Raw genomic sequence first — 15,635 nt, 5'->3', positions numbered from 1 at the left:
GAACTATCCTTAAATATGAATATTGAGTTTCCATTAAATACTTTTGATTCTAAATTATAATTTGTTATATTTTTTAAGAATATTAAATAATTAATTATTAATATAATGTACAAATGGTAAAATTAATCAAATTATCTTAAACTAGTTTTGTTAAGTATAATTTGGTAACATAAAAATTAGGTATACTCTAACAAAGTGATGTGATTTAAAAATAAAAAAATTATAAAAAAATACACATTTTGTAATAAAAAAAATACTGGAAAAAGAAAAAAAAAATTGAATGGTGAAAAAAATAAAATCACAAATCATCTTAAAATTTAGGATTAAAAATAAGTTAAGTGTGAAAATTTGAAAACTTATCATTTAGGGTTAAAATTTGAAAACTTAGGAAAAAAATGTTAAGTGTAAAAAAAAATAAGTGGGAACTAAATTTTAGGAGAGGGAACTCTATCGGCACGTTTTTCTTACGGTGTCAAAATAAATACACTATAGCCACGCTTATAATGTAGAGACCCTCAGTTTTAAAAATATAAATATAAATAAATTACAATTTACTTCATAAATTAGAGTTTTTTTATTTTTAGAAATTATTTTATTATCAGTAATTGAACTAATTTTATAACTATTTGAATTCAATCAAATTCATATTCTTATATATATATATATTTTATGATGAAATATTTTACATAATTAAAACTATAATTCCAGTAATTTATAAATAATAAAACTTATATGTATATTTTAATTTGAGTAATTGATATTTTAATTTAAAAATAGAGTTTAGATCATAATATTATTATCGAGTTTGATACCCGATGATATAAATAAATATCGGTACTCTTTGATGAGCTTAGCTTTGCTAATATTTCACTAAATATCTTTCATCCTTAAATTACTAATATCATTTATATTAATAACTCATATACATTTAAATTTATATATATTATTGCTATAATTATATTATTATTATTGTTACTATTACATTTATTATTATTACATAATTATCATTACTATTGCTAGTAGTATTATTATTACTAATAATAAAACACGAAAATAAAAGGCGGCTTCGATTATGCATTACGTTGCATATATTATTATTATTATGCATGTACGCATATATATATATATATATATATTAAACAATAGATAGCCGTGGTTTCATTTTCGACATGGTCATCTCTCCGCATTTCACGCCAGTCCCAGTCACAGGTGGTGCCTCTCCTCCACGATGGCATTCCCTCCACCGTGGTTTCTGATCTTCAGGGGGTGCATGTGCTCCTCTGTCAAATCGCTGTTAGTCATCCGTTTCATCTCCTCGCTCACGCAACCTACCTTCCCTTTCAGCGAGTCTTTCACGCAACCTGCCTTTTCCATCGATTTCTTTGAACAAGTAATGATTACTTGAAATTCTACGAGCTTTGCTTTCTTCTCCTTACTCTGCCCTACGAAGCTCTGTTCAGGAGCCTTATTTTCCTGGGACTTGGTTCGTCGCCGTTCATCCAGCTTAGCCATTTTCCAGTGGAGGCTCAAATGGAAGATATCCGATCAATCAATCAAGTGCGTTTAAACCTATTTTCCTCTTCATCCTATTTCTTTTCCTTCATTGTGTACATTCTTCTTATCAATCTTGGTTACTGTTGCAGGGTTAACCCATATTCAATTGCCTAGGGTTTGAGAAATTCCTAATTGTGCAAAATGTGATCATTTTTTGTATATGTTCCATGGTTAACCGAGATTCTATTGTGTAGGGTTTCTGAAATTTTTAATTGTGCAAATTGTGATCATGTTTGCTATCTGTTCGATGGTTAGGTGAGATTTTATTGTGTAGGGTTTGTGAAATTCCTAAATTTGCAAATTCGGATCCTTTTTGGTATCTGTTCCACTGTTATTCCAGATCTTATTGTGTAGGATTTCTGAAAATTGTAATTTGAAAATTGTGTATGTGACTTGGTTTTTGTGTGGGTTCATGTTGTTAGTTACATTCTTTTCCAGTTGTTGTTAATGTTGAGTATAGTCTATGAATCTATTTCATCTTCTTTATTTTCTTATTTAGAATTTCATGTGATTATCAATTCTCCTATTTCTATCTCTTGAATTGTTTGTTGCATGTGGTTTGTCTATTTCATCAAAATTTGGCTATTTATAATCATTATAAAGATTGTCTTTTTACTTACCTTATGTTATATTTATGGATCATGGGTTTGATTTTCTGAATGATTGTCTAGCTATGCGGTCTCTACCTAATCCACTTTCTCTATGATGATGTGATTGACATAGTTTTTTCCAGCAAAGTCAGTTTATAGACCCAGCTTCTCCTATTCAAGTTTTGCATTCCCAATTTCATTCTCCCCTATTCAAGTTTTGCATTCTAATTTTCATTCTGATTCAGTAATGTTTTTGAATTATTTGGGCTGAATGTAGCAATTTCTAATTTTATTCTGTATTCAGAATCAAAATTTATAGAGCCAACTTTTCCTATTCAAGTTTTGCATTTCCAATTTGGTTCTTTGCTATTCAACTTTTCCATTCCAATTTCCATTCACATTTACTAATCCCTTTGAATTCTTTGCACTGAATCTAGCAATGTATAAGTTTTTTTGCATTCAGAAAAAAAATTCTCTTATTTATGTTTGATGTAAAATTTTATGAAGAACTTAAATAATTATATTGATGAAACCTTTTGTTAGTCAAGTCACTTGCATTTCAATTCTTTATTTCTTAGGCAAAAAAGTGTTGTATATTTCACCTCTTTCATACAAGTAGAGCTAATTGTCATGCATTTGTGTGCTTTATTTAATTATATCCAAAGTAGACCCATTAAATCCTATATAGAAAAGTGATGAATCTATTTTTTATTTTTTACTTTGTGTATATTCAACAAATCCATTGAGTTTTTATAATGTTTTTCTATTCAGAATCATGTTCTGTTATTTATCTTTGATTTTAAATTTTATGAAGCACTCTCATAATTATATTGAGAGTAGACCCATTGAATGGAATATTAAAATTTCATGAATCTATTTTTATTCTTTAATTTTGTGTATATTCAACGAATCTATTAAGTTTAGATCAAGTGAATTGGTGGTTACATGTGGTCTGTGTGAATCATGATGAGGGAATGAGTTTTCTACCTAATCTGTTTTATTGGTAGTGATGTGATTGACAAAAATTGATGTATAGCTTGCTGGTTGTTCCTTTATATAGTTTGATTTGATTTTAGGTCAATTCATTCCCAATTTCATTCTCTCCTATTCAACTTTTGCATTCCAATTTCTATTTTGATTCACTAATCTATTTGGATTTTTTGGGCTAAATCTAGCAATTTCTAATTTTATTTTGCATTCAGAATCAAAATTTATAGACCCAGCTTCTTCTATTCAACTTTTGGATTCCCAATTTGATGTTACTATGGAATTCTCTTCTAGGTAGTCAATTTTGATTCAATAATCCCATTGATGGATCTTTCCTTTTTTTTTTTAAGCTATGTCCATCAAATCCATTAAGTTTACCTAAAATGAATTGCTGGTTACATGTGGATTGTGAGAATCATTATCAAAGAATTGGTTTTGTAGCTAATGTATTCTATTGGTGGTTATGTGATTGTCAGATTTTTATTCATGTTTGTGTATACTTTTTTTTCCAATTTATCTGTATACTTTTTTTTTTCAATTCATTTGCTGTTTCCAATGTATGCCTACCTAAGACATTTACCAACTCTCAATGCCATGAGTACAATGATTGTTTGGGGTAGTTGATGACTGCCTTCCCTATGGTGAAATGACATGTAGGTGTACTGTAGCAGGTATGGTGTGATTTGGTCCGTATTTCTTGATTTCTTGAAACTTTCACTTGTTCTTATTGTTTTTGTGTTGGTTCAGGTTTTGCCCCTCTCATTAGTTTTCTCTACTATGGCATTGAATGGAGATGGATATGGAGTCATATTTTGTTTTTCCTGCATTTTCATATTCAATTTGAATTAAAAAAGGTGAGACTCTCTCATACAGGTAGAGCTAATTGTGATGCATTTGTGTGCTTCATTTAATCATATCCAAAGTAGACCCATTAAATCCTATATATCAACTGATGAATCTATTTTTAATCTTTTACTTTGTATATATTCAACAAATCCATTTAGTTTTTATACTATTTTCTGTATTCAGAATCATATTCTTTCATTTTATGTTTGATTTCAAATTTTATGAAGCACTCTCATAATTATATTGAGAGTAGACCCATTGAATGCAATATTAAAATTTCATGATTTTTATTGAAGTTTCTGTATACTTTTTTTCCCATTCATTTGCTTTATCCAATGTATGCCTACTTAAGACATTTACCAACTCTCATTGCCATGAGTACAATGATTATTTGGGGTAGTTGATGACTCCCTTCACTATGGTGAAATGACATGTAGGTGCACTGTAGCAGGTATGGTGTGATTTGGTCCCTATTTCTTGATTTCTTGAAAGTTTCACTTGTTTTTGCTGTTTTTGTGTTTGTTCAGGTTTTGCCCCTCTCATTAGTTGTCTCTATGGCATTGAATGGAGATGAATATGGACTCATATTTTGTTTTTCCTGCATTTTTATATTCAATTTGAATTAAAAAATGTGAGCCTCTTTCATACAAGTAGAACTAATTGTGATGCATTTGTGTGCTTCATTTAATTATATCCAAAGTAGACCCATTAAATCCTATATATCAACTGATGAGTCTATTTTTAATCTTTTACTTTGTATATATTCAACAAATCCATTTAGTTTTTATACTATTTTCTATATCCAGGATCATGTTCGTTCATTTATGTTTGATTTCAAATTTTATGAAGCACTCTCATAATTATATTGAGAGTAGACCCATTGAATGCAATATCAAAATTTCATGAATATATTTTTATTTTTTTATTTTCTGTATATTCAACAAATCCATCAAGTTTAGATCAAGTGAATTGGTGGTTGCATTTGGGTTGTGTGAATCATGATGAGGGAATGGATTTTGTACCTAATCTGTTCTATTGGTGTTGATGTGATTGACAGAAATTGATGTATAGCTTGCTGGTTGTTTATTTATATATTTTGATGTTTTGATTTTAGGTCAATCTCATTCGATTTTATATTTATTTAGTCAGTGGTGATGTGATTGATAGGAAGAAAGTGGCTTTCTCACAATCAGATGGCTTCACTCCACTATTTGTGTTACTAGGGAATTCTCTTCTAGGTAGTCTATTTTTTGAGTGGTGATGTGATTGATAGCTTCTTCGTGATTTTTTTGCATCTTGATTTGCATTTTGATGAAAGCTTTTGTTAGTCAACTCACTTGCATTTGAATTCTTTATTGGTTATGCAAAGAGTGTTCTATATTTCGCCTGTTGCATAGAAGTAGAGCTAATTGTCATGAATTTTTGTGCTTCTGTTTTAAAGGAATATGCTTTTGCCACTCCCATTCAAGTTTTTTCGTCCCAATTCCATTCTCTCCTGTTCAAGTCTTGCATTCCCATTTCAATTCTGATTGAATAATGCCATTGATGAATCTTTTTTTTAAGCTATGTCCATCAAATCCATTAAGTTTACCTAAAATGAATTGCTGGTTGCATGTGGGTTGTGAGAATCATTATCAAAGAATTGGTTTTGTGGTTAATGTATTCTATCCGTGGTTATGTGATTGACAGAAATTTATGTATAGCCTGCTGGTCATTTATTTATTTTTTGAGTTCAACTGAATTGCATTACATTTTTTTTCTTTGTGTAAACATTATTTTATATATCAGCTGTTGGATGGACATACAGCTCTTTGGGCTGAATTTAAGAGGTTCATTGAGAAAAGAATGGCCTTGTGCCAGTAAAATGGCTCCATGGTATTGTTTATTTAACTAGCACATCTCTTTATCCAAAGAAAAATCTATCCACAAGCTGCTCTTCCCATGAAAATGTCTTCTGCACACATAATAAGATTGTGCTATTTATTCTTCATTAGAAATTTGGCAATCATTATCAAGGTATGATGTTTCAATCTCACCCATTTCCTGAATGTTGATGTGATTGACAGATTTTTATTGATGTTTCTGTATACTTTTTTTCCCATTCATTTTGCTGTTTCCAATGTATACCTACCTTAAGACATTTACCAACTCTCATTGCCATGAGTACAATGATTGTTTGGGGTAGTTGATGACTGCCTTCCCTATGGTGTGATGACAGGTAGGTGCACTGTAGCAGGTATGGTGTGATATCTCATTTTTTGGTCCCTATTTCTTGATTTCTTAAAAGTTTCACTTGTTTTTGCTGTTTTTGTGTTGGTTCAGGTTTTGCCCCTCTCATTAGTTGTCTCTATGGCATTGAATGGAGATGCATATAGACTCATGTTTTATTTTCCCTCCATTTTTTATATTCAATTTAAATTAAAAAAGGTGAGCCTAAAGCCCTTGATTTTTTCTATAAAAGGATGGTTGGTGATGCACATTCAATGCACAAACATTCTGCTTTGTTCTATTTCCTCCTAAGCTCTGTCTACATCAGAATTTTTCTGTTTATATTTGATCTATTTCATCAACTCTATTTACCTCATTTGTTTCTTTTTTTTTCTGCCATGCCTCCTCCATTTGATATGATTTCTAAGATGCATCCTCCTAGAGAGGCTTGGAGGCTGAAAGTTAGGGTTCTAAGGCTTTGGGTTGTACCCTCTTTTGGGAAGCATGATATTCCTAACTCAATGGAGATGATTCTCCTTGATGAGCATGTTAGACCCTATTAGCTTCTCTTTTAAATATGGTGTTACTTGTTGTTTTTTAAGTTTTCAATTTTAAATGATGTGTTTCACTGATCTGATTTCGTTCTTTTGTTGGATTTCCAATGTGGAAAAATTCAAGCTACAGTTAAAAAATCACTCCTTAATAGGTTTAGGGATCATATAGTTGAAGGTCAAGTTTATAGAATGACATACTTTACTGTTGTGTCAAATTATGGTAGTTATAGAACAACTTCTCATGAATTCAAATTGGTTTTCCTTCACCGAACCACTGTTGTAGCTGTTGATGAAGATGTTATCCCTAAGACTTATTTCAACATGTTTTCTTTTTCTGAGCTGCTGAACATGACCCAAGATTATGATTTTTTAGTTGGTGTGTCTATCTTCTTGGTTTGCTGTTATTCAAGTTTTTTTAACAAATGGTTTCAATATTTAATAGGTTGTGTTTATTTGATATAGATATCATTGACCTTTTAACTTCAGTGGGAGAAGAGAAAGAATATGCAAAAGAGGGAAACATTGTGAAAATAATTGTGCTTGAATTAAGTTCAAAAGAGTATGTTGATTGAGTCATTTCTGTTGGTTTCTCTTTGTGTTTTAATCATCTTTTTTCCTTGTTTTCTGTTTAATCCTTTGTCATGTTTTGAGTTTCAGTCTTACAGTGTGATGTGCATTGTTTGGGGACTATGTTAATCAAGTAAATAATTTCCTTGCCTCTGGCTATGTGGAGCAGCCTGTTGTAGTGATTCATCTGTGGCTTAATGGGGAAAGCAACTTACAAAGTGTTGAAATTGTTGATGAATTCATCTGTGCTGAGCTACCTAATCCCCTTAAATTTCCAGCTCTTTATAATATCGTCACCAAGTACATGATCCATGGTCCCTGTGGTCGACTTAGACTAAGTTCTCCTTGCATGAAAGATGCTAAGTGCTCAAAATTTTATCCGAAAAGATTCGTTGATCAAACGAGCTTTGATGAAGATGGCTATCCGATATATAGACATTGTAATATGGGTGTGATAGTGAAGATCAACGATGTTGATATTGACAACAGATTTGTTGTGCCTTATAATCCATTGCTGTTAATGAAATATCAAGCTCACATAAATCTTGAGTTTTGTAACAAGTCAAACGTGATCAAGTATCTTTTTAAGTATATCAATAAGGGTCCGGATTGGGTGACTACAACTGTTAGAGAAACATATCATGTTGGTGAATCTTCTCAGGTGGTTGATGAGATCAAACAGTATTACGATTGTCGTTATTTATCACCGTCTGAATCCATGTGGAGAATTTTTACTTATGATATTCATCATAGATGGCCGTCAGTACAGAGGTTGACTTTTCACTTGCCAAACCAGCAGCATGTTGTATTCGATGATGCTGATATCATTACTCATGTTTATTTGCGCAACAAAGATTTGCTGACATGTTTACGGGTTGGATGATGGCCAACATGCGGTTCCCGGATGGGTGGTCTTTAACATATGTTGAATATCCAGGAAAATTTGTCTATTGTTTGAACAGTAGGGAGTGGAAGCCGAGACAGAGGGGATTCTCAATTGGAAGATTGAGTTTTGCTCATCCCTCATCTGGTGAACTTTTCTATATGCGGATGCTTTTGAATGTGCAGAGAGGTTGTACCAGTTTTTGAAGTATAAGAACCGTGAATGGTGTTACTTATGATACATTTCAGGAGGCATGTTCTGCCATGGGATTCTTGATAGATGATAAGGAGTATGTTTCTGCTATTAAGGAAGTCGCCGAGGTAGTGTCCGCTGCACAGATAAAGAGGCTTTTTGTGATGTTATTGCTATCTGGTTCCATGGGAAGGCCTCTGTCAGTTTGCGAACAAACTTAAGCTTATTTGTCTGATGATATTCTTTATCGCAGAAGGCATGAGCTGCAATATCCTGGTAAGAATTTTGTTCATGGTGATTTTATTATATGACAAGCAGTCACACACGGACACAGACAATGCAGAAATTATATTATCGTGCTAATATTTATTAATTATCATTAAACGTAGATCTAACGATGAGCCAGGACGAGTTGCAAACATTTTGTTTGTTGGAGATTGAGAAACTATTGCAGAGTAATGGAAAATCATTGAGAAATTATGCTGGCATGCCGATTCCTAATAACTCTTTAGTCTCTCAATTTAGCAACTTGATGCTGCTACGTGAGTTACAGTATGACACTGTTTCTTTGACTCGTGAGCATGTTGCAAATGTCTTAAAGTTAAATGAATAACAGAGGGTGGTCTACGATAAAATTATTGATTGCGTTTTGAATAAGAGGCACGGATTCTTTTTTGTGTATGGGTTTGGTGGCACTGGAAAAACTTTTTTATACAGGGTTTTGTCAGCTAGATTGCGATCTGAGAAAAGGATTATTATAAACGTTGCTTCTAGTGGTATTGCTTCTCTGTTGTTACCCGGTGGTAAGACGTCTCACTCTATGTTCAATATTCCTGTTGAGCTGACTGAAGATACTGTTTGTCAGATTAAGAAGGATAGTGCAAAAGCTAAGGTAGTCCGATACTTTTTGAGGCATCGATGACTAACAAATTGGCATTTGAAGCGCTCGATAGGATGTTACGTGATATAATGGTTTCGGTCTCTGATAGGAATAAAGATTTACCTTTTGGTGGGAAGGTGGTCATTCTCAGTGGTGATTTCAGGCAGGTCTTGCAAGTTATTCCAAAAGATTCTCGTGCTGAGATTGTCATGGCTTCGATAAATTCTTCTGTCCTCTAGAAATATTGTGAACTTTTGTGTCTGACGAAAAATATGAGGTTAACAATGGGATTGGAACAATCAACTCCTCAGGAGTTAAGGTCATTTTCAGATTGGATACTTCAAATCGGTGAAGGTCGATGTGGAACAGTGGTCAATGATAAACTTTTTGTTGATATTCCTTCTGATCTAATCATTCCTGTCTTGGAAAATTCAGTGGAATATATTGTAAATACAATCTATCCGAATTTGATTCAGAATTTTCGTGATCCAAGTTTTTTCCAGGATAGGGCAATTTTGGCTCCGACTGTCGATAATGTTGAAGAGATAAATAATTATATAGTTGACTTGTTGCCTGGGGAGGAGAAAAATTATCTCAATGCTGATTCGATATGTGGTAGTGATGTCTATTCTGATGTTGATGTTGATTGGATAAATGTTGAATTCTTGAATCAAATTAGGTGTTCTGGTCTATCTAATCATTCGTTGAAGTTGAAAATAGGCGTGCCTATTATTTTGTTGAGGAATATTGATCCAGCTGGGGGTTTGTGTAATGGGACTCGACTTGTTGTGCGAGATTTAGGGAGAAATGTGATCGGTGCGGATATTGTTTCTGGTAGCAATGTTGGGGATAAAGTTTTTATCAATAGAATGAATATGATTTCCAGTGATACGGTTATACCGTTTAAATTCCAACGCCGTCAGTTTCCGGTTTCTCTGTCGTTTGCGATGACAATAAACAAAAGCCAGGGTCAGACATTATCAACAGTTGGTTTGTTCTTGCGTCGTCCTGTGTTTTGTCACGGTCAACTTTATGTAGCTGTTTCCCGAGTTAGGAATAGAAATGGTCTTAAGATTTTACTTTGTGATGATAGATTAGCTGATCCTATCAGGACTGAGAATGTTGTATTTACGGAAGTTTTTGATAAGATATAATGTAGTTTCTTTTTATACATTCCAATCTTATCTGTGTAATTTATAGTTTTGTTTTGGTCTATGTTTTCTTTAGAGAGGGACAGTTTCTTTGGGGTATGTGTAAAATTGTCTCAACCATTTTGTGTGCACTAGATGCACAATTTTTTATGAACCATTAGATTCTATTAAATGAAAATCAAAGGATGTTATGAAAGAAGAGTATTCATATGATTTATAAATATAGATATATTACTATATATTAGCATACGCGTGGTTTCATCTCCGATGTGGAGAGCTATCCGCGTTTCAAGCTCACAAACATCCAAGCTGGACGTTCTTCTCCAGCATGGTGATGAATGGATTTTTGATGGTATAGAATTTTACAAATGAAATCTCGTCGAAGTATAGTCTCTAAACCAACAATAATCCTCTCATACAAAAATTTGTTTGTCACAAGTACAAACCCCTAAAATCTATAAACCGAAGTATTTAAACCTCGGGTCGTTCTCCCTAGGAATTACAATAAAGTGTCTTGTTATTGGTTGTGAGTTATTTTGGGGTTTTGATATGAAGCATGAAAGATAAATGGTAATGAAAATAAACTAACAACTAACAAGCTCTTGGCAAGATGTGAGAACTAGAAATCCTATCCTAGTTACCTTTCTCAATTGTGATGAGAATTGTTCATTGCTACCACTTAGTTAACCCTTACTAAATAAAGGAAAGTCAAGTGGATGAATCAATTTGATTTCTCAAGTCCTAATCAACTCCTAAAGGAGTGACTAGCTTTAGAGGCATTCAAATCAATTAGCAACTTCTAATTATCAATCAACAAAGGAATTAGATAACTCAAGAGTCACTAATTACTCTACCTAGGCCAAGAGGAACAAAACCTACACTAAAATCCAAACAAGCATTTTATCAAACACTTGGTAAGCATAAAAGAAAAACATAGTAAATCAACAACAAGAATGAAATCTAACAACAATTATTGAAAGGAATTAACAACAACAATCAAAAGAAACACATTTATTATGAATTACCTTTATTGAATTGAAAGAGAGTAAAAGGAACAATACTAGATCTATAACAAAATACAAGAACAACATAAAGGAAATTGCAATAAAAGAATGGAAGAAGAATCAATGTAACTACAAGGAATTGAGATGTAGAAGTAGAAGAACATGAATCTAAATCTATATCTAAGAACTAAACCTAATCCTCATTCTAGAGAGAAGGGAGAGCTTCTCTCTCTAAAACTCTAAAACTAATCCTCTAACTAAAAACTAATGACTAAAAGTGATTATTGGTCAAAGTGATGCCTTCCCCTTAATCCTTCATCCTTTTATTCCTTTCCCTTAGCAATTTGGCGCCAAAAATGGGTTCAGAAACCCTCTCAAATCGCCAGGCACGTGTTGCATTAGTGAGGTCATGTGCCCTCATCGACGCGTGCACGCACGGTACGCGTGCGCGTCCCTGGCTAATTCTGCGATGTGCGCGCTAGCGCCTTGTGCGCGTGCGCGTGCATGGCTGACTTTGCTTCTTTGACTTTTTATGCTTCTCTCCACTTGTATGCTTCCTTCCTTGCTTCCTTTGATCCATGCTTAGCCTATTTCATCCTGAGATTACTAACAACCACATCAAGGCATCTTATGGAATCAAAGAAGAACTAGAATTCATCAAAATAAGGCTTAAAAAGCATGTTTTTACACTTAGGCACAAATACGGGAGAGATAACAAAACCATGCTAATTTATAGGCTAAATGTGACAAAAGGTTATCAAAATACTCTAAATTCAATATAAAACAAACCGTCAAATTGGGGTTTGTCAACCTCCCCACACTTAAGCCTTAGCATGTCCTCATGCTAAAATAAAAAGGAACTAAGGGTTATGACATTTATTTGGATGCAACTAAACTATGTGAATCCTATCTAAAGGCAACTATCTAAAGCAATTGGAAATGCTTAGTTCAAACAAATCAATTCCCAAGAGAGCATGCATAAGCACAAGAGCTAGGCATATAGGAACTAAGTCCAAACCACAATTGTATTGAATTGTCATGAAGAGTTCAAACTTGCAAGAATATAGACAATAGAGGTGAATACATGTAATTGAACTTTTGAACCCTCACCGGATGTATATCCGCTCTATTCACTCAAGTGTTTAAGGGTTAATTCACTCAATTCTCTTCTATTCAAGCTTTCCAAAATTTGATTTTCTTCTAACAATCAACACTTATTCAATGCATGCATACATTCATCATGAGGTCTTTCATTTAGGTTGTAATGGGGTTAGGGTCAAGGTAGGATCATTTATGGTTAAGTGGACTAGAATTTGAATCTTTGATTAGCATAGACTTCCCCACCTAACTATATAATGACCTATACAAATTCAAACTATTCTAACTACCCATTCTTCACCTTTACTCACGTATTCATGCATTCTTATTTGATTCACAACACCTATGCATTGATTCCTTTTTATTGACTTCACTTTGGGGTATTTTGTCCCCTCTTTACTATATATTTTTTTCTTTTTCATCATCATTTCCTTTTTTTCTCCTTTTCTTTTTTTTTCTTTTTTTTTCATTCATTTTTTCTTTTTCTTTATATATTTTTTTCTTCTTTCAAACTATATACAAGAACATCAATGCATAAGGTCCCTCCATTTAATCAATACATGAATATGTACCCAATTCCTAAACATAAAAGTGTACTACCCCTTTTATCCCATCCAATGTTTCCAAACCTCACCAACTTGAATAATAAACACTCTCACTAGCCTAGGCTAATCAAAGGATCCAAACAAGGACTTTTCATTGGTTTTCCGCCTTGGGCTTGTAATGAGCTAAATTGAGAATAAGTTGGTTGAACATAGGCTCAAAATTGGCTAACAATGGAGAATAAAAGGTAGGCTATTTGGGTAAGTGGCTAATGCAATAATGGCCTCAATCATATAAATGCATAAATACAAGAAAATAAATGGATATATAGAATCAAGCAAACCAAGGATCACAATCATAGAAAGAGAGCAATTTCACACAAGAATGGAAAATAAGTGGTTATAAAATGTAACCACATCAATAGGCTCAAGTCTCACAAGCTTCTGTTCTTAGTTCAATACATGCTTCACAAGGTATGAAATTCAAGCAAGTTTCACCAAAAATTTTCTTTCAATTAATTGGGTTGATGCCTTATATTTAAAATTCCTTGGAAAATTCAATATTTGACTAAGCATTGTTGTGATTGAAAAGTTCAAAAATTTTCTTAGTTCACCCTTTCCTTTTTCACTTAAAACCAATATATTATGCAAAAAGGGTGACTAAATATTTGCAATCCAAAGTATGATTTCTAATCACAACTACAAACTAAAAAAACAAAGATAGACAAAATGTATAAAGAAGAATCCAACTAAAAGTACGAAATCTATCATCCAAAACATCTAAAAATATCCAAAAGCATCAAAATATCTAAAATCCAAAATAAGCAATAAAAGTATCCAAAGCAAACTAGAAATGCATCAAAATATATACAAAGATGTGCAAAATAAGATAACTAGGCCGAAAAGTTCACAGGTTCCCAAATAATGCTACCGGTGCCCTCCCCACACTTAAAATCAAGCATCGTCCTCGATGCTAAACCGGAGGATCAGTGGGAGGTACAACGATAGGCTCTGGCTCTGGCTGTGGCTGTGGGACCGGCTCCTCGTGAGTCTGTGGTGGCTCGGTAGTGTCAGGGGCATCCTGCTGAACTGGTGCCTCCGCATCCTCCTCCCGATGATCCTGCTCATCGGAGGCCGGAGAATCGGGAAGCGGAGGTAGCTCAGCACCCAAAGAGATAAGTGCCTGGTCCATCCGATCTAAACGGCGTCTGACATGGTGTCTCTCGCGCTCTAAAAACCAGAAAAGACGCTGGACCAGGAGATAGGTAGGCTCAGGTGCTGCTGGTAGATCTGTAGATGATGAGGGAGCTGCGGCTGTAGAGGATGATGGGCCAGCTGTAGGGGCTGATGGTGAAGGTGTCCCGACGACAGCTCTAGCCCGAGAGCAGCGTCTAGCAGGTGGTTTCTCATGCACCTAACCACCCCAGGGGATAGTAACCTCCCTGTCATCTGCATCAGGGGGTGGTGGTCGCACATCATCGTCCAGCCATGGGAACTCAGCTAGGGCCGCCATACTCGTGACCAATGTAGGAAATGGAAGTAGGCCACGAATATGCGCCCGCCACATGCACTGTCTGATAAGTCTAGGGAAAGAGACATCCGTCCCCTCCATGGCACATCCAATCAGCAGGAGCATCTCCATGGGGATCTCAGAGAAATGGGTGGTAGGCAGGACGTAGTGGGCGAAGATCATTTGCCAAGTCCTGGCCTCCCTAGTCAAATGAGTAAACAACATCCCCTTAGGCTTGGTGTTGCCCGCATCCATAACCCATGCAGCATCCGATATCCCAATCACGCACCTAAGCGCCTCATAGTCAAAGGTCATGGTATGGATGGCTATCTCTGCCTGCTGATGGGCACACAGGTCATCCGGAATGTGTCGGCAATGTAATGCCTCCCCAATAGCGGTCTCAGTGACCATAATCTCTCTACCCTGCACCTGAACCGAATCCAAGGTCGGACGGAAGAAGTTGCAGTAGAATTCCTTCACCCAAGATATATTTATATCACCCAAATCTCGGTCAACAAAGTCGATACCCAACTCAAGGATCCGACCGGTAATGGACCGTCTCACATCATTAGGTAGGAGCAACTTCTTCTCAGTATTCAGCTTAATTGTTCGATATCTAGAAAACCGGAGCTCACAGTAGAGGTTGGGGAATTTGTCTGGATTGGTAGAAGGCAACTGCTGATTCTCTTTTTCTTCATCACTTAACGGATTCTTGGCATAATGCTTGTAGATGGAAGGAATGGAGGGGGTAGAGTGTTTTCTCTTCTTAGAAGCAGTGGCTATGGCTTTGCCTTTATCCGACATCCTGAAAAATATGATAGAATATATAAAACATTTAGCATGTAACAAAGAAGGCATGTTCAGGATACAATTATTAAAGAACAATCATGATGTTGCAATGAATATGCAAAAGTGAACAAGTAAACCAAAAAAATGCAGGCTTCATTAAAGTCAACAACTCATATTCAAAAGGCAATAATATCATCATATTGTAAAAGAATTGTTAAAGAAGGTTAAAGGTGAGTGGAAGTTAAATGGTTAAAGAAATTAGCAAGTTAGAAAAGTAGGT

General features: G+C 34.5%; 1 protein-coding gene across 1 annotated transcript; it reads left to right on the top strand.

Moving 5' to 3' along the window:
• Positions 1-9,545: 9,545 nt before the first annotated feature.
• On the top strand, positions 9,546-10,415 carry LOC130963003 (uncharacterized). Its single transcript, XM_057889153.1, has one exon. The coding sequence runs from the start codon at positions 9,546-9,548 to the stop codon at positions 10,413-10,415; it is 870 nt and encodes a 289-aa protein (XP_057745136.1).
• The last annotated feature ends 5,220 nt before the right edge of the window (positions 10,416-15,635 follow it).

The sequence above is a fragment of the Arachis stenosperma genome, chromosome 2 (genome assembly GCF_014773155.1).
Source record: "Arachis stenosperma cultivar V10309 chromosome 2, arast.V10309.gnm1.PFL2, whole genome shotgun sequence".
Taxonomy (NCBI): domain Eukaryota; kingdom Viridiplantae; phylum Streptophyta; class Magnoliopsida; order Fabales; family Fabaceae; genus Arachis; species Arachis stenosperma.
Note: the sequence above shows the minus strand (reverse complement) of the source record. Positions and strands in the feature narration are given on the sequence as shown.

Excerpts from the sequence above, each read along its gene's own strand:
- LOC130963003 (XM_057889153.1), top strand. The coding sequence starts at position 9,546 with ATGGGATTGGAACAATCAACTCCTCAGGAGTTAAGGTCATTTTCAGAT.